General features: G+C 43.4%; 1 protein-coding gene across 3 annotated transcripts; it reads right to left on the reverse strand.

Annotated features, from left to right (window-relative positions):
- Window positions 1–882: 882 nt before the first annotated feature.
- On the reverse strand, window positions 883–19,316 carry zgc:152951 (uncharacterized protein LOC569013 homolog). 3 transcript variants are annotated; one of them, XM_061723782.1, is made up of 11 exons: window positions 19,132–19,316; window positions 11,043–11,288; window positions 10,761–10,878; window positions 8,743–8,895; window positions 7,696–7,890; window positions 4,090–4,163; window positions 3,660–3,857; window positions 2,083–2,220; window positions 1,874–1,963; window positions 1,611–1,754; window positions 883–1,521 (listed from the first exon to the last, which is right to left on the reverse strand). In XM_061723782.1, the coding sequence occupies exons 2-11, from the start codon at window positions 11,280–11,282 to the stop codon at window positions 1,393–1,395; spliced, it is 1,479 nt and encodes a 492-aa protein (XP_061579766.1). In that variant the 5' UTR covers window positions 11,283–11,288; window positions 19,132–19,316; the 3' UTR covers window positions 883–1,392. The 3 variants fall into 3 exon arrangements, with proteins under 3 accessions (XP_061579766.1, XP_061579767.1, XP_061579768.1); XM_061723783.1 differs by having other exon boundaries at window positions 19,088–19,316; XM_061723784.1 differs by lacking the exons at window positions 7,696–7,890; window positions 8,743–8,895.
- Between the last annotated feature and the right edge of the window lie 380 nt (window positions 19,317–19,696).

Consider the following 19,696-nt stretch of genomic DNA (forward strand, 5'->3'; position numbering starts at 1 on the left):
GTAAAGGGATGACATTGAGCTAACTAAGAAGCATAAAGCCGGCTTCAGCCAGCTGTTGTGGCTCAGCTACACAGCTGTGAACAAATCAGTGACAAAGGCTGCGACACGTCAGCGTGCAACACAGGGGTGTCCAAAGTCGGTCCTCGAGGGCCGGTGTCCTGCAGGTTTTAAATGTTTCCCTGCTTCAGCACACCGTGATAAAAGTAGCTGTGTCACCAACAGAGCTGTCCAGACCTTGATGGCAAGCTGGTGACGATCGTTAATTTGAATCAGGTGTATTTCGTGCAGCAACGACATGCCAGCTCTGACGCATGCTTAATTCAACTATTTGCTTTGGTGGTACTAGTAGCTTTAAGTAAGGAAACAATATTCAAACATGATACTGAGTTATACAAAGACATGGAGAATGAGCTGAAATTGAAACTATGAGCTGAAACGATGTCTCAATAGCTTTAAAAGTTAAATATAAACATGCAAAGTGTCAAGAGTGCAATCTTAAATAAGCGCATCTACAGTGTGTTGACACCGCGACTGCCCTATTATCGCAGCAGCTGAAGCACTTCAAGCAATTTAAAAATGGAAGAACTGGATCGTATTTAAGTTATGCAACGAGGCTCACATGAGGAGAGGAAAACTTCTCCAACTCTGGGAATATAAACATCTGCAGCAGTAATGGCATCTACTCAAACTTTTGTAAGCCTGCTGCAAGAGAGATTGCTCTCCTACATGCAGACCTGCTTCACAGACTCTGAGAAAAGAAAACCTTTAAGTATTCACAAAAAAGAGTTCTGGACTCACGCTGAGCTGTATTTACATTAATGAACATTACCTGTCAATATTCAGTTTCTGTTGCATGTTAAAGGTGACAAAAGCCGTTGCCACGTCAAGCTTTTGATACGTGTGGATTGAAAACACGGCTGGACTGTGTGGGGGGAAACTCTTCACTCTAGTCCATGTGAAAGACTCGCTTTAAGTTCAAAGGGTTTAGATATGGCTTGTAAAGGCAGCATCAGCTTTGATTCAGACCTGCCACGGGAACGATCCGGCCAGGGCTGGACTGGGCCCAGAGCATAGCTGTTAACTTTTTACTCCTGAGTTGACAACACACACAGGAAAGTTCATAAAATTAGATGCATAATGTGTCTTATAAGCTGTCAATTAAGCTGCTGGAGTAAAAAGTGTTCCTATCGCATAAAACATGATGTCTGTTTATATATATGTACAGCATATATACATATATGACATCAGTGATGGGGTGTAAGAGCTCTTAATAAGAGCGAACGGCTAGAGAAAGCTTGCAACAGAATTCTTTTTCAGTGCTACATTGGAAATGTGCCCATTAAACAGCTAAAACGCTTGTATCTCCATCACCAACGTGCAGCATCTGCATGTTCAGTGGGAGCTGTTGGAGCTCCAGTCATAAGGGAGGAAGCTGACTTTGGTCTTCCCTGCAGAGACGACGCCCTGCAGGCTGGTTTTCTTGGGGGAGTCACCCATGTGGTGCAGCACCCACTCCAGCAGCTGTGAAAGAAGGCAAACAAGACTTTTATCCTGCAGCAAGTAAAGGACCGCTGACTAGAGAAAGAGATTATGTGCCAATTCAGAAGCACCTTCTCATCAGTGCCTCCGAAGTCAGCCTTGTACCACTTGAATATCTGACTGAGTCGCACTTCTTTTTTCCCAGAATCCACCGTGCAGCCGTCGTCGTTCTCCAGGAAGGCTTCGGCTGCTGTGCGGAGCTGGTTGTCGATATCCTGAAAAGATTGGGTGGATCAATAACGATTTCTCACCAATCAAGCTCCCAGTATTGCCACGCACTGTACAGTCCATGTTCATTCAAATCACTACGTGAAATATAAACCAGCACACCAACCTCTGGAGTGTAGGTTTTAATCGGCGGGCAGCCCTTCGCACCACAGTTCAAGGCGAAGTGAATGAGTGGCTCACCATCTGGAATTGCCACCTTGTGCATTACAAACAAAGTTACGTAGAAGTTAGGAGCCCATTTAGAGCATGTGAAGCATATTCTACACAAGTAGAATTATTTAACTGTGATTGAACAGTTAAAGTGCTACTGAACACCTGAAGACGCGGGTCTGTTTTGGAGAAGGGCCTCAGTAACTGTGCAACACCTTTTCTGTTTCCCCTGAGGACGCCGTTCTCGATGTCTTGTAATGTGAAAACCTCTCCTCCAATGAGGTAGCTCACATAATTGAAGAACTGCAAAATATACACAAATGTATATTGTTTGATTTCATGGCATTCATTCAAGTCAATTGTGAAAAGAAAAAAGACTCAACATAATATCACCATACATTTAAGTGGTTGTCTATAAAGCAGCACGATGGAATCGTTGATATATTTTTTTAGCTCAGTGTCCCAACAAGCGTGTAGGTTAAATTGTTTTTGTTTTTTTTAACACTTGGTTTCTTGCCCAGTCACTAATCTCATCGTCTCTTCTGTCATTACCGTATTTTTGCGACCATTAGGCGCATATAAACGTCTTATTTATTTATTTTTTTAAATGTGCTGCGCGCCCAATGATGCAATGCGCCCATTGTATTATTTAAAGGCTGATTTATGGTTCTGCGTTACAACGACGCAGAGCCTACGAAGTAGGGCTGCGTCGACTTAACGTGGATCCATAAGTGGGACGTAATTGAGGCCACCATGAGAAGGGGGAAGGGGTGGCATGATTTACGGACGTAGTAGAGATGAGAACGTTAAAGGGGGAAGGGGGGCGCGTGAATTGCCCGTGATTGCCCGGCGGCGGCTCCGTGGCGGGGCTCCTGGGGCGGACGGGGAGACTCTGCCTCCCTACCGAGAAGGAGACGCGGCGGGGGGGGGACCCGGGGGAGCTGTGCCGCGGAGGCGGGCCCTAAGGCCGGAGGAACCACCGACCGAGCGACAGCCGACACGGCGTCCGCCGCTCGGCCGGTGGGCTCGGTCGTTTACTGTTGAAGGATTGTAGATGCGTGGGCTGACGTGTCTGCTGGGCTGGACTGTTGTTCAGGCTTTTGCAAAAGCCGGCATCATTTCCGACGGGCCGCACGGCTCAGCGCGGCCAGAGAGCTGCAGGCTTGTGCCCGTCGCCGCAGTTCTCCCTATCTCAGCGCAATCAGGCTCGGATGAATGCAGAAACGGAGGATGAAGATTTTGATGGGTTTGATTAATGTAATAACTTAAATAAAGTACAATCAAACTAAGTTTTGCTCCCGCTTTATTTTTATTTTTTATTTTTTTCGCTCTATTTGTCTGTTGTGTGCGCGCGTGTGTGTGTGTTGTAAGGTGGCGCTCCGTGTAGACGGCGCCTTTTCGGTCGGTGCGCAGTTTTAAATCCAAAAATGACACAAAAAACTGAGGGGGCGCCTTTCCACACGGCCCGCCGAATAGTAGCGAATATACGGTACCTTCTTAGTCACCGTTGTTTTGATGCTCTCTGTAACTCTATGAGCTAATTTCATCATTGTTAATGCGACACAATGATTTAACATGAATTTATGCTGTTTTAAAATCAGAATATCCTACAATTAGAGTAAATTTGCACTCAAAAAGTTATGTCACAAATGCCGTAGGGCCTTAAGTGACCCAGAGGAACTCTCTTTCACTACTATTGGATAAAGACAACAGCATTTTTAAGTGAAGCTGTTTAATCTTACTCTGTATCTCTGCCACATGTTGGTGGGCGGCCCCAGACGTAGGTACCCATGGATGACTAAGGCATTGTAGATGTTGATGAAGAAGGCCATCTTCTCTTCCCGGCTCAGGGACAGCAGCTCCACCCTCTGCAACTGGATGGCTAAATCACAGTAACGCTGGAAGTCGGGGTTGGCAGACATGCCTTTGTAGTCCACAGACTGCAGAAGCAAAGACAGCACAAAGTTACTTTCTCTCCAGTAAACCCAGTGTCAGCATGACTCTCAATAGAGCCCCTTCAACATGAGCCATAAAAGGCTTTAAATGAAAAACAAACAAGTGTTAGCTGGTGTTGACACATTTACACACATTCAGCTTCTGAAGCATCAATCAGGACACTGGAACAGATGAAAACACGATGAGGCAAAAGCTTTGTAACAATCAGGACATTACCTTGCCATCGGCAGAGAGATGCTCCGAGAACAATTTCAGAATCAGCTCTCGTACAAGCAGAGAGAGCTCTGCAGCTGTGGAAAAGAGGGAGACTGTAATGTCAGATGGATCCCAGCTGGAACGACTGAGACAAACCAAACCCACATCTGAAAGGTTAGAGCACGAATACACAAAAAAAACAACAGATGCCAACGATCCAGAATTTAGTATCTCAGTAATGTTACAGCTTCATGAATACATCTCTGCTTCCCTTTTCTCAATAACCATTCATTAAACCTTTTCTCAACTTGACCAGACTGGAGACCTCAGGAGGTGCCGTGTCAATGTTCTGGTTTCTTGTCTTGTTTCTTGGCTCTTCAAAGCCACAATATCATCAATCTGTCCTTGGTTGATTCCCAACTGAGGCTAAAGTCTCTGTTGCTAGGTAACACACACACTGACAAACACACGCAGAAGGAATTAATCCACAAATTAAAAGCAACAACCTAACCTTTGATCTATGCACTACTGCATTACTGTTAAAGACTAATTTCCATCCATCTTCTACTGCGTATCCGGGGTCAGTAGCCTCAGCAGGGAAGCCCAGACTTATATCCCCCTGGACACTCTTCCTGGGGGCCAGCCGGGAAACACGGCCCCTCCAGCATGTCCTGGATCTTCCCTTGGGTCCTCCCAGTGGGACGTGCCCAGAAAACCTCACCGGGGAGTTGTTCAGGAGCCGTTCCAACTAGATTGCCGAGCAACCTCATCTGGTTCCTCTCAATTTGGAGGAGCGGCGGCTGCACTCTGGCAGGTTCTTTTACTCAGAAAGAGCTTCAACTCCCATCCCTGGCAGGGCTTCAGACACGGGGGGCCACGAGTGGACCCTGCGTCACGCATCCATTGTCAAGGCAGCTGACTAGAGCTGTGGCTTTAAGGCGCTCGGTGCCTGTCGTGGCGGTAATCTGCAAACGTGCTTGGTGACACCAGCAGTGAGGGATGCCGTCAAGCTGAAGGAGAAGTCCTGTCGGGTGTTTTTGGCCTGTGGGACTCCAGAGGAAGCTAACAGCTACCAGCAGGCCCGGTGGAACGCAGCTTTGGCAGTTGCTGAGGCGGAAACTGTGGCGTTGGAGGAGTGGCCATGGAGAATGACCTCTGGACAGTTTGGAGGAGATTCTGGTTCACCATCCAGCGGCTCTGGAGGGGAAGCAGTGCACCACCTATTATGTGTATGTCAGGGGAAGGGGGCGCTGCTGACCTCAACTTGGCACGTTTTGAGTCAGTGGAAGGAATACTTGGAAGAATCCCACAACAGACAATGACTGCATTTACATGCAGTCAATAACCCTTTTAAAATCCTAATATTAGCAATAACCAGGTTTTGCACGGCCATGTTAAAACCATTAACCCCTTTGAATAACCTGAATTTGCTCATATTCCGGTTTTTAAAAACCTGAATATGACCCCTGGGTTACTCCTTTTAAAACCCGAATATTCAGTCATGTAAACGCCTAACGGGATATCCCAATCAAACGGAACATGAATTTGTTTTCTGCTCATGCTCTTTTCGCAACGAATCCTGGTCTTTTGAGTCCAGGAAGTTCTTCTAAACACGGCAAAACGCAAGACCACGCCACACTTTTGGAGTAAGGAGGAGACTAATCACTTCATAAATGTAATGAAGGATATGAACATTTTGGCATTTGTAGACGGTAGAAAGTACCGGGATAGCGAAATTTACAAGAAGGTGAACGAAAAGTTTGCGAAGCAGCATTTGTTTTGAATTTGGATACAGGAAGAAGAAGCGGAAATGACGGTAATTGCGTCATGACGTTCTCCGCACGTCGCTGTTTTGATCGAGATATCCCAAATGATTAATTACCATGTATACAGGGATAAACCTGTTTGCTCACGCATGTAAACGGAATATTAGCAATAACCCGAATTTTGACTGCATGTAAACGTAGTCAGTGAGTTTAATGTGGTAGTTAGTGGCAGGGCACCAGGGGTCGATGAGATCCGCCTGGAGTTCCTTAAGGCTCTGCATGTTTTGGAGCTGTCTTGGTTGACATGCCTACACAACACAGCATGGACGTTGAGGACAGGGCCTCTGTATTGGCAGACGGGGGTGGTGGTCCTCCTCTTTAAGGAGGGGGGGCAGAGGATTTGCTCCTGTGGGGGGGTGGTCTGAGAGTATGGGGTGCAAAATTCATATCTTGTTTTAATAAAGCAGCACAGATTATAATGACATTTATAAATATACGAAAAGTAGGGACAAACTTTCCACAAGAAGAACTAACTTGACAGTATGTGCATCCTTCAAGTTGCTCTGAGAGGCCCACGGAAAACATACCAACTACAGTCAGGTTCAAACTAACTTTAATGTAGCATGTAACATTTTTATATAAAAAAAAAAAACCCAGACAAACCCTTATTAATACTTTTATAGATTATAATCTTGCTCTCTATTGTACAGGTTGGAGTGTTGATATCTGTCTATCCTTCTGTACTGAGTCAACACTGTGGTTACAATGTAGCTCAGACCTTATCACATCCCCTGTGGTGTTGCTTGATGTGCACCTTTCCAAAAAGTAATAACGCCTATAGCAAACCTAGACCCCAATCATTTTATCTGTCCACTTGCCATTGTAAAAAAAAAAAAGAGGCTGCTGCACTCAAAAATGCTGATCAATTTCACAACATGGCTCTTACTGTTACAGAACATATCAACTAAACTGCATTATGGTCGACCAAATTAAATCAGGAAATTTCACTTCTTGAACTTTTCTCTCTTTCAGCTGGATTGTGATATGTTTACGAACGTTGCTCAGATCAGAATCAGAATCAGAAAAGGGTTTATTGCCAAGTTTTCACACGAGGAATTTGTTTTGGGGATTGGTGCAACACAATACAAATATAAAAACAAATATATAAGAGATAAAATAAAATTAAATGTATAAACAATAAAAAGTATAAACATTAAAATAAAATGTAGACCGGAAATGTACAAAATGAGGTTTTAAAGTGCCGGGTGAGTCTGTACAAAAGTGACTTAGGAACTTAGGATAGGTAAAAAGTATAGACAGAAATGTACAATGAGGTTTGTAAAGTGCCGGATATGAGTCTGTGCAAAAGTTACAGGATTGGAGTTTTTACGTTAATGTAACGTAGAGTGGGATGGGGGGGCAGTCCGTGGTAGTCGGGGTGGGGGGGGAGGGGGGACCTCTCTTATTTATTTATTTATGCTCGAGATTCCTCCGAGCATAAATAACTACCAGGCATTTAGAGAGCTATGAAATATCAGTAAGTCGACCTTTGAGTGTCATTTTCAAGTGTTTCTAAAATGCTTAAAGAATTTCAGAATTCAAAAATAAAAGTGCTCCGATTCTGCCAAATGTATGATCGTAAAGATGGTTAAAGTCACTCATATCATGCCATTATCAGGAATGCCAGCCACCCATATTTCAACTTTTAACATCCCAAACAATGTAACCCCAAATACACCCACAAGGACAGAGCGAGGCCAAGCGAGCAGCCAAGAAAGAACGGAGGGTTAAGAAGCTGTGAAGGGCAATATTTGTGTTAGCATGAAGCATGTTTGCAGAGGCTCGTCTGCTCCGAACCTACCCTGTATGGGACTGCAGCTCGCAGTCTGTCCTGCGTTGAGGGCGTTATTTGGGTCATCCTCCAGAAGCCTGTACAGTGTGTCCATGGTGTCTTTTCCTTTGCCAAACATGGCTTCCTTCAGCCCACAACCATGCACACTGACCATGAACTTCTTCTGCAACAATGTCTGGCCTGTATTACAGGCCGCATCCCTGGCTAGCACAAACACGCCACAGTCAAGAGCGGGCAAACTTCAGTGTCTGACTTTGTGTTACATGAATCAGGTTGATCCAGTGAGACTAGGGCTGTTCGATTGTGCCCAAAAATAAAATCTCGATTTTTTTCTCTCAAAATCCGATTTTCGATTACGATTACGATTATTTTGTGAATTGACAAAAGGCAAAGAAATGATTTCAAATATGCTGTTTTTTATTGAACATTTGCCCCATTGGGCTTTAAGTGCAAACTTTGCTCTTATTAAACCAAAAATGAATGAATAAAGTGCAAAACTCTGTAAAATACAAAATAAAAAAATATAATAAAATATAAAGTTTTATCTCTGAAAAAAGAAATCAGCAAATCAGCACTTGCAAACATACAGTAAGTTATATTTCCAATTAAATAAAACAAAACATTTTCTTATTAAACTAAACTGGGTCTTTGCATGCTAAATAATAATGCAACCCATGAAGGAGGTAGAGGTGTGTAATGTCAGTCATTACATTTGCTGTTCACATTTGCAAGTTTTTTGCAAGGAACACGAGTCGGTCTACCGCATCTGGCTTGAGGGATGCCCGGTGGCATGTTACAACGCCCCCTCCTACACTAAAGAGCCTCTCCCATGGGGCACTTGTCGCAGGTATTGAGAGGTATTTCCATCAATCATTAATATGGTATCAATCATTAATATGTGTGCAGACAAGGTAAAAAAAAAAGTGAAAAATCGATTTTACGAGTTTCACGTTTTAACATCGTTCTAATTACATAATCGCGATTATGATTTAAAATCGATTAATCGAACAGCCCTAAGTGAGAGTTGACATCAGAGAGCATCACAGTCTTACTTACCCATGCCCTTCTCTTTTTGCAGCCAGTCAACAAGCTGGCTGCCTGAGAAGCTCTTTTTGTACAAAGTCACTCCCCGCCTATGATTGCCAATCACATCTCCATGCTTCAGGTCCCCAACCAGGTCTGCCATTTCATCTCTTTCACATTCAAAATCTGCGTGTGTGGAGAGGGAGGATGTGTCGAGCCATGAACATTCAAAAACAGACACGTTTAAAGTTTAAACTCACACACAAACACAGCCGGCCACTGGGAGAGGTTTCACCTGGTCACGGCCAGGTTGTGGCTGATTTCATTCAAACAACTAAACAGATGCTTTCTGTTTATTTTTTGTAAATGAACATAAATTGTGCTACAAACAAAGTTTCGACCAGTGGATTGGAGCAGTTTCTTTCTTGCACAGCATACAGAGGAAACTACATAAATCATTTATGTAAACAACAGATTTATACCATAAAAGTCACCGATGGGCATTTATGAACATATAAACTGTTCATTTCCATTTGAAAGTATGAATATGGTAGGGCTGAGAAGTGACCCAGTTCTGGTTTAACAGGTCCCATTTTTGATTTAATAGGGAATATTTCAGCTAAGATGCCAATTTTAAACCAAATGCCTACATAAAGATACTGTGGGAAATGCATTACATGTGACGTTATTAATATCCGTTCATTCAATTTAAGAATAATATTAATTTTGATTTTTTTTTATCATTATCTGGAACTAAGTCATTTTTAATGGTGTCCAAAACACAATGGGCTCCATTGACATTTCCCGTTGTTAATAATCCTCTGTAATGAGGTTCTGTGGAGCTGTTCATCCAGAGCATCACATTTCAAAAACTGTGCTGGTCTTTGCAACCGGAGATTGCACACACACACACTCTCTTACACAAGCATGCCGACATGTCCACATCAACCAACACTATTTCATAACCACGTATTGTTCTTGGCTGATCGTCAAACAGAGACAATTTTGCAAATCTAGCCTTGTCAACGTCGTCGGTCCTTTCTCTGGATGCGAAAAGTCTCATTAAAGTGAATATAGAGATTTGGATCTGTTATAGAGTACTGCACAAAAGCATTAGCCACATACAGTCTTGTTTTAATGACCATCCATATTTGTGTCTAGCCTCTTTAAGATACAAACAGAAAATACACAATCCTGGCTCTTAAACCTGAATAAAATAGAATCTTTTTTTTAAATAGATGTTGGCACAATTTCCTGAGGTCTAAATGAAATGTCTGATTTGGTTAAAACACCACAGAAAGACTGTCATAACACTTTACCGCAGATAGGACCACTGAAGTAAGATCACACCAGGCTGGCAATATGCAAGTCAAAAACTACGTTGTGACTTCTCCAGGGTTCCTACACATTTTTCAAGGTCAAATTCAAGCACTTTTCAAGCACTTTCAAGGGTCATTTTCAAAATCTTCAAGCACCTTATCACTGGGGTAAAATATCTACAGCAATATATATACTCGTAATTATTTTTTCCGCTTTTTATCACAATTATGTACATTGTATCGTGCTGTAAACATCTAGTTATGTTTTATCTTACTGATTTTATTTCTCCTTGTAATAACTAAACTATACAGTCTGATCCCAATTTTGTGAAAGACACAGAGTTATAATTTCAAGCACTTTCAAGCACTTAAACTAAAATTCAAGCATTTTTCAGGCCTTGAAAACACAACATTGATAGCGGCTCATGTCCGGCATGTTTACAATTGATAATGTTGTTACTACTAATGCCACATTCAATAGTAAAGGAACTGTGACCGAATGAACTGAAGTATATCAAATTTTTTAGTTGTGACATAAAACAAAAGACAACCTACTAGTTGAATATTATTAATTAATTAATTGTTGAAATTAAAGGTAGAAAAGTGCCTGTAACTAACTCAAATACAGCCGATTTTCAACCCTCACCACTTCGCTGTGCATTCTCAGCCACTGATCTTGCACGCTGTGTCACAAACCACTTGAAAGAAGATAAAAAGGAACAGGTTGCTCACCTTTCTCCGTCTCTGCAGCTGTATCGTCTGGTAGATTCTTCTCTGGTAAAGGTGGAGCATCCGCTGGAACAGGTTCTTCCTTGACCAGAGTCACCAGCCGCTGAAGCTCGTCAGGAGCCTGAAATTGTAAAGCACAACAACAAATGGACCAACTTGGATTGTCTATTTGAATATCTTTATAACACAGTTTTGATCAACTGTTTTTGGACAGTTTAAAAAATATCCATCATCTTCTCTGGTCAAAAGTAAGAGTTTTTATTAAGGGCTTGTGCGGATTCTCACCAATTTCTGCAGGTCGTCGTTACCCCCAACATGAACGCCGTTAAAGAAGATCTGAGGCACCGTGCTGCGTCCTGTCAGCTCCTTCAGCTTCACTCTCACCTCTGAATGACTGCCAACGTCTATGTCACATACTGGCACTCCCAAGTCCCTGATGGTGGCCTTGGCCTGCACACAGTGTGGGCATCCCTTGATGGAGTACACCGTTACCCGGCCCAGAGCGCCACTCTCAAACTCCCCCATCTGCAGCTATAAGGTGAAGACAAGCAGCTCAAGTAGTTTATGTGACAACAGTTCAACAATTCTGAATGAATGTTTCAATGTTTGAAAGCCAACTCATTGCTGAAGAGGAGTAACGAACTGTCAGCGTTTGTGGCCTATATAGATTTACTACATTGTCTAACAACCAGGGGTGTAACGATACACTAATCTCACGATACGGTACGATAAACGATATTGAGGTCACGATAACGATACGATACGATATTATAGCAGTATTTTTTTAACAACCGTGAATGAGGAACATACAGTATGACTGGAAAAAATTGTCTTTTATTTGAAAGACACAAAATATTGTGTCTTTCAAATAAAGCCTTATTGTTACAGTTTGTAATGCTTTATAACTGTTTAATTTTTAAAGAGAAAGCCAGGCCAACCATTTTCCACAAACTGAACTAAAAGTAAATGTCAGGTTTGCATTATGATCTTCAGTTTCATACAAGTACAAATATTTTGCCACAAACTGAATAGTTTCTCTATTGTATGATTTGACTTTTTCCTTTTCCAGAACTCTAACAACTAAAATTAAATAAATAAATAAAAGTAAATAAATACATACAATTTTACATCATAAAAAAGATTGATTCATGCTCACCTTATAAGTGTAAGAGGAGATTTATTTTTGTTAAGAAGGTTATTTTGGTAATTCAGGGTTCATTATTTTATAAATATATTCTTTATATTCTGATGTAAATCAGGGACTATAATGACACTAGTCAGTTTATCTGTAGTGATTAGTCTGTTTTAGATTGGGCGGAGTGATACAGCACTAGGTGCTGTGTTGATGTTCTAAAATCCTACACTGTTGAGCGGACATTAAAGTACACTCGAACTCGGAAGAAGTTGTCCCCGTGTTATCCTACTAACAAGGTTTAATTTAATAAGGTAAGGCTTAACTCTCCACCGGACTTACATAAGTAAAGGTTCAGAGCTCAAATCGGGGCCGCAAAACGGTACTAGTTTCTTCTGAGCGGAGTAAGATTTTGGTCCGCGGGTCGAGGCGTGGTCGGATGCGGGTTACTAGTCAACACAATAGATTAATATTAATAACCCAATATCGCGATACAGTTTGTCACCTCCACGGCACGTTTCGTGACGTTTTTGTATCGCGAAATTTCGTGGCACGATATATTGTTACACCCCTACTAACAACTGACATTTGTGTTTCCCAAACACTAGCCTACAAACTAGTTGGATTTTCAATGTTAGCCAGCAACGCTTGCGTTGTGTCCCAAATACACTGCACAAGTTGAATTTCTTTCAATAAAATCAAGGCAAATAATGCTTTTTAAAAAATAAATAATACATTTTAAAACATTTCAAAGAATTTCAAAGAGGAATCCTGCAGCTATACCAGAATACTTAGTTTCAAATGATGTTCCAGTCATGAAATCAGAAATGATGGCTGTGTTTAGCCGAAGGAAACTGACTCGCTTTTAGAGGTTAGTTGATGGACTGCAACTATTATACAGTATTTCTGCACTGGCAGCGATCTGGAAGTTAGATTGTTGGCACTTCATGGTCCAGATTGGAACTTAAAGTTCAACAATCATAAGGTTTACTTAATGAAAAAAAAAAGAATGTTTTAATGAAGTTAACAATAAATGTTCACTTTTAACAAACAACCCTAATCTATTTATCAGATTAGATTAGAAACTGCTGCGGCATTGTAGTCTAGAACCTCTGGTCCTCCTGACACCGCAGCAGAACCTCTGGTCCTCCTGACACCGCAGCAGAACCGTGGTCTGTCTATCCCTGGCACCCGCTCACGTCAAACTTACCGAAGCATTTCCAACGCAGCAGGCCCAGTATTTGGGCCTCTGCCGGTAAGTTTTGATACAACTTTTACTTCTCCCGTGTACACCGCAACTGTCTTCTCTCCGCTGCGGGCTCCTCTTGGAGCCCTCGCGAGTAAGTTTTGCTCTGAACCACCGGCTAAAGCAACTAGCTAGCTGCTCGCTACTCTGCCATTACTCGTTACTGGTCACCGCTGTTTTCCGTCCTCAGCCACCACCATCTCCACCTCAACAAGCTTACCTGCTGGATGTAGCATGCTGTGGCTAATCCTGTGGATATTCCTGGGGTTCTCGTCGCTCCTCTACACCCGGACCCTCGGCTCCTCGACGCTAGCTCTCGTTAGCTTCCAGCTACCGCTCTCGACCCGGACCATGCCGCCGCTCCACTCCGCCGCGGCCCACCACCCGCGCCCGACACCTGGTCCACTCTGGCAAAACCATCCTCCACACAGCCGCTCAGGACGCATGTTTTCCTACAACTTCACGTCGCCAAACTCCATTCCTTCCTTCTGGTCTTCCTGCCGTCCTGCAACTTCGTTACGTCATCACAACAAACATAATCTGTCCAATCTCCGTCCACTTCCTCAGTCCTCTCAGCCAATCACCAAGCAACACCACCTGAAACTGGCTCTGTTCAACACCCGCTCACTCAACAACAAAAGCCTGCTGCTGAATGAATTTATAACGGACAATAATCTGGATTTCCTCTGTCTAACAGAAACCTGGCACAAACCCCTGGACTATTTCTCACTAAATCAGGCCACTCCCCCCAACTTCACCTACATGGAACAAGCTCGTGCTGAGGGGCGGGGGGGCGGTGTTGCAGCAATATACAGAAAGGACATTAAAGCAACCTCCATCCCCATTCCTGTCATTCCTTCATTCGAACACACTGCCTTCAAACTACCTGGCCCCACTCCTCTTGTCACCGCCGTCATTTATCGCCCCCCCAAACCAAACCCCTCCTTTCTCTCGGATCTCTCGGATTTTCTGACCCAGCTCTGCTCCATCTCTCCCTCTGTTCTCCTCCTGGGTGATTTCAACTTCCACATCAACGATCCTAACTGTAAACCTGCTGCTGAATTCCTGGACCTGCTACACTGCCTCAACTTCACTCAACACGTCGACTTCCCCACTCACGCCCGCGGCCACACCCTCGATCTCGTCTGCTCCACTGGCCTCACAATAAATCAGCTCTCCAGCCTCAACCTCCACGTGTCTGATCACCTGGCAATCATCATGGACATCAACATCCCCATCCCCACTCCCAAAGAAGCACGCAAAATATCCTTCCGCAACATCAGATCCATCTCCCCCTCTGCCCTCTCAGCCTCTCTCGCCACTCAGATGTCCGCCTCCCCTCCCCCGTCACCCGACAACCCCTCGGACCTCGTGGATTACTACAATCATACACTCTCCTCCTGTCTTGATCAACTGGCTCCCATCAAAACCAAAACAGTCTCTTTCGCACGCTCAGCACCCTGGTACACCCCTGAACTCCGCAAACTGAAATCCTGTAAACGTCAACTCGAGCGACTCTGCAAGAAATCTGGATTAACTGTTCACCAACTCGCCTACACTGATCATCTCCACCAATACAAGGATGCCCTCAACTCAGCTCGCTCCACCTACTTCTCCAACATCATCCATTCCGACTCCTCCAACCCAAAGGCTCTCTTCTCCACAATCAACAAACTTCTCAAACCCAGTGACAACATCTCCAACTCCTTCACAGTCTCTAAGTGCAACGACTTCCTCTCATTTTTTCAATCCAAAATCCAGACCATCTACAGTAACCTGACCACCTCCTCCACCCCCTCCACCTCCCCACCTGTTTACCCCCCCTCCATCACTCAGCCCCTGTCTCACTTCTCTCCCATGTCTTCAGCGTCTCTTTCCACTGTCATGATGGGCATGAAAACCTCTTCCTGTGCTCTGGACCCCATCCCATCCACATTTATAAAAAACTGTCTCCCAGCCATTTCCCCACTCATCATCAACATCGTCAACTCCTCCTTCAGCTCTGGATCAGTCCCGGACACCCTCAAACTGGCAGCTGTCACCCCCATCCTCAAAAAACCTGGACTCAACCCTGACACCATGAACAACTTCCGGCCCATTTCCAACCTCCCTTTCCTGTCAAAAATTCTGGAACGCGCCGTCGCCACTCAGCTCAAGACCCACCTCACCTCCAATGATCTGTTTGAAACATTTCAATCTGGTTTCCGCTCACGTCACAGCACAGAAACAGCCCTCATCAAAGTCACCAATGACCTCCTTCTCTCCTCCGACTCCGGCAACCTCAGCATTCTCCTTCTCCTGGACCTCACAGCAGCCTTCGACACCATCAGCCACACCATCCTCCTCTCCCGCCTGGAATCATCTCTCTACATCACCGGATCCGCCCTCTCCTGGTTAAAATCCTATCTCACCAACAGACATCAATTCATCAGCATCAACAACTGCTCCTCCTCCACTGCCCCTCTGTCACAAGGCGTCCCCCAGGGTTCGGTGCTTGGTCCTCTACTCTTCATCCTCTACATGCTCCCCCTTGGCAACATCATCCGCCGCCACCGCCTCCACTTCCACTGCTACGCCGACGACGTCCAACTGTACATCTCCACCAAATCCCTCACCTCTGCAACCCACTCTACCCTGACCAACTGCCTCGCCGAAATCAAGTCATGGATGCACTCGAACTTCCTCCAACTCAACTACAACAAATCGGACATGCTCATCATCGGCCCAAAATCCCTCACCAAAACCGCTCACAACTTCACCCTCACCATGGACAACTCCATTCTGTCTCCCTCCACTCACATCCGCAACCTCGGAGTTATCCTGGACAGTAACCTCTCCTTCCAACACCATGTCAACCACATCACAAGGACTGCTTTCTTCCACCTGAAAATATTGCCCGTCTCCGTCCATCACTCTCCTTCTCTACCGCTGAAACCTTGATCCACGCCTTCATCACCTCAAGACTCGACTACTGCAATAGCATCCTCTACGGTTCAACTTCCAAGGTCCTCAATAAACTCCAATATATTCAAAACTCTGCCGCCCGCCTGCTCACCCACACCCGCTCCAGAGACCACATCACCCCAGTCCTCCAGAAGCTCCACTGGCTCCCCATCCCTCAACGGATCCACTTCAAAATCCTTCTCCTCACCCACAAAGCCCTCCACAACCAGGCCCCCTGCTACCTCACCGACCTGCTCCACCGCTACACTCCCTCCCGCAGCCTCCGCTCCTCTGACGCCAACCTCCTGTCCCTTCCAGTCAGAACCAAGCACCGGACCTGGGGCGACAGGGCCTTCTCCATCGCTGCACCCACCCTCTGGAACTCCCTCCCCAAAAACATCCGTGACTGTACAGACCTCCCAGCATTCAAATCCCATCTCAAAACTCACCTTTACAGAACTGCTTTTAATGTGTGATTAATGTCCTGTCTCATGTTGTGTCCTTTTGTACTGTCCTGTGTAATTGTAATTTGTATTATGTGTTTTGTTTTAATGTAAAGCGTCTTTGAGTGCCCAGAAAAGCGCTATATAAATAAAATGTATTATTATTATTATTATTATTATCAATGTATTATTTGTTCTAATTTTGGTCACTGAGCATGTGGGAATACCACAGTAGACGTCCCATTTAATGTAAAGTACTGTTGACATATAAAACATACTAGGCACTTTTATTTATCAAAGTTTAATATAATAAATCTATGTAGGTGTATGTTGGTGGAAAATGTGTATGCAATATATGTATTTCTAGGTTGAAATGAACATTCCTGGAAGTTAATTTATTTATCTCAACATGTGTCCATATTAAAACATGACCTCAGGGGAACAGCAATTTTTAAGACAACAACAATAAGAACAAATACAAAGGGTAGATGTATATCCGTTTTAGGAGTGAAACTGTGGAATTCATTAGACAACGACATTAAATTAGCAAACTCAATAAAAGCATATAAGCTATTATTCAAAGCAAAGGTAATGGACACATAGACCTCGTTCAGACTGCAGGCAAATCTGATATATATCTGATTCCTTCTCATATCCGATTTTCAGGGCTGACTGTCCACACTGTTTTTAGCAAGTGTCCAAATCGGATCTGGCTCTGTTCAGACTGGGCCACATCATTGACTGATCTGACGGGTTGCCGTAGCAACGACGTCGGAGCGGAGGCGTCACCCAGCGAGTGTATTGCGTGAAGTCATGCATGAAGCGACATCAAAAACAATAACAATACGTGCGTCCTGCCCACCCGATCAAAGGTTATGGGGATCCTTTATTTTTTTATATATATATATATATAAAAAAATCCCAAAATATCTGTACCGTTTCTGATTGGGTTGGCAGTGCGCATCATTTTTAGACACAACAATGAACGCATACCGCAAAAGTTGTGTCTCGGCGGAGGAACCCGACGTCCCAGCAAAATGAGAAACAGAGAAAAGTGTTCAGAACAAAACCACCAGCAAACTAACAAACCAACCAACAAAGCTCAGAGTTAACAAAACGAACCAGCAATGAATAACTGATGAGCTGACGGGCTGCAGGTTCGGGCTCACAGCGCGACTGAAGGCTGATTTATGGTTCCGCGTTACACCAACGCAGACCTACGGTGTAGGGTACGCGGCGACCCGCACCTACGTGGAAATGCGGTCTTTTTTTCTGCTATTAAAACATGATTTGTAATGTCAATTTGCAACACTTAAACTACAAATAATAGTTTTTGACGTGACATCAGAGATTGTACATGCTCTCTTTGAAAGGATGAGTAGCTCCACAACTGGAAATGGGCGGGTGTTTTGGAGCGTCTGGGACAGTCTTATCCGATCTGAGTGTTTGGACTGTTCAGACTGACACGCATCTGCCCAAATGAGATATGGATCGGATATGAAACTACCTCCTGGAGGTGGTTTCCATCTGGTTTGCAAAAATCGGATCTCATGCGGTTTGGGACTTCTCAGACTTCAAAAGAGTCATCCAGTTTCAATCTGGATGGGCTAAAAATCGGATATTGGCTGGCAGTCTGAACGCGGCCGTAGAAGCAGAATAAGCAAACAAAGAAGAATGTACACATGTGTGTGTGCGTGTGCGTGTGTGTGTGTGCGTGCACCGGTATGAACATGAATGCATGAATAGCACAGTATGCAAGATTTTATGTATAGACACAATACACATGCATGAGATGAAATGACAACTTAAATTGGTTTTGTCGGTTTCTTTAGCATCTTTTCACTTTCTGTTTTCAGAGCTATCATTATTATTATCATTATTATTACTATTATTATTATTATTATTATTATTATTATTATTATTATTATTTTGTGTAGCCTCATGATACTTAATTTGTTCTTTATGCATATTCTATTATGTTAAAAGGTGGGCAAGATAAGCTTTTTGCTTCAAGCCCAGACCTTTTCGGTCAAATTAATCACAATGTTGACCAAAGAAAAACCTGTAAATGTTTATTATTTTGCTTAGTGATTTTCATGCCTAAAATGTACCGAAATAAAGATGAACTAACTAACTAACTAACCCTACCAATGTCCTAGTTTGCTGCTGAGGGAAGTGTTTGGCTCAGAAAGCTTCCCAGTGGTTTTTCTGAACACTTCCTTGTGATGAAAGTTATCCCGTCATTCCTGACTCATCTGTCAATAGCGGGTGATCACGGGACAGATACATGTACCCAATGTCGATTCGACTGTGGAAAATGGTTCAATGTCCAACCTTTTTGAATATTTCCCAGTATATGACGGGAATTCCTCATAAATAATTTACCTCACAGTGTTGGATGTTATTACATTTCTACGACAACATTTCGATTAAACGAACACAACATTCTGCAACCAATTAAAAAAAAAGACTATCAATTTGAATGAGCAGAGATTAAATCAACAAAACTAAGATTTATTTGGTTAAAATAAAAAAAAAAATAAACATTATTCAAAGCGACAACTACCTGAGACAAGCTGGTGATTTATCAGCAATATGACTGCGCGTTACCTTTCGGTGTTTCGCTCCCTTTCTTGGTATGAGATTACGTCGATAAATTGTAGAAACGGTCTTCTTAGCGTATTTGTTTAAAACATACTAAAAACATAAAAGCAGAACCCGAGCCGAGTGTTTATCAGTGAATGAAGCAGCTCCGTCTGTCGCCGCATCATCATCTCCGCAGGTTTCAGCTAGTTTCCTTAAGATGCCTTCACGGACTGCTCGGAAAATTCTAAATTCATGCTCTGGACTTTAAACTATGTTAAACTACCGTTTGCAGCATGCATTCCCATTTACCATTACAAACCTTAAATCTTAAAAGTAACGGCACCAATTGTATCTTAACAGATATAATATTTCTGGACTTTAAATCCTGAATGCTCCCGTCTTGATAAACGTTTACGGCTTTCTGTTTCTGTCACTATCTGATACAAAGTCGGATGTGTGCACTCAAAGGTTACACTTCTGTCACTCATTCATATTTTCTCTGGGATTACACGATGTTATATATTTATTATATTATACTTATTATTTATATTTATATATTTAGAGTAAGATCACAATCACACTTCTCCTT

Source organism: Cololabis saira, chromosome 6 (assembly GCF_033807715.1).
Source record: "Cololabis saira isolate AMF1-May2022 chromosome 6, fColSai1.1, whole genome shotgun sequence".
In the NCBI taxonomy this organism is placed as follows: domain Eukaryota; kingdom Metazoa; phylum Chordata; class Actinopteri; order Beloniformes; family Belonidae; genus Cololabis; species Cololabis saira.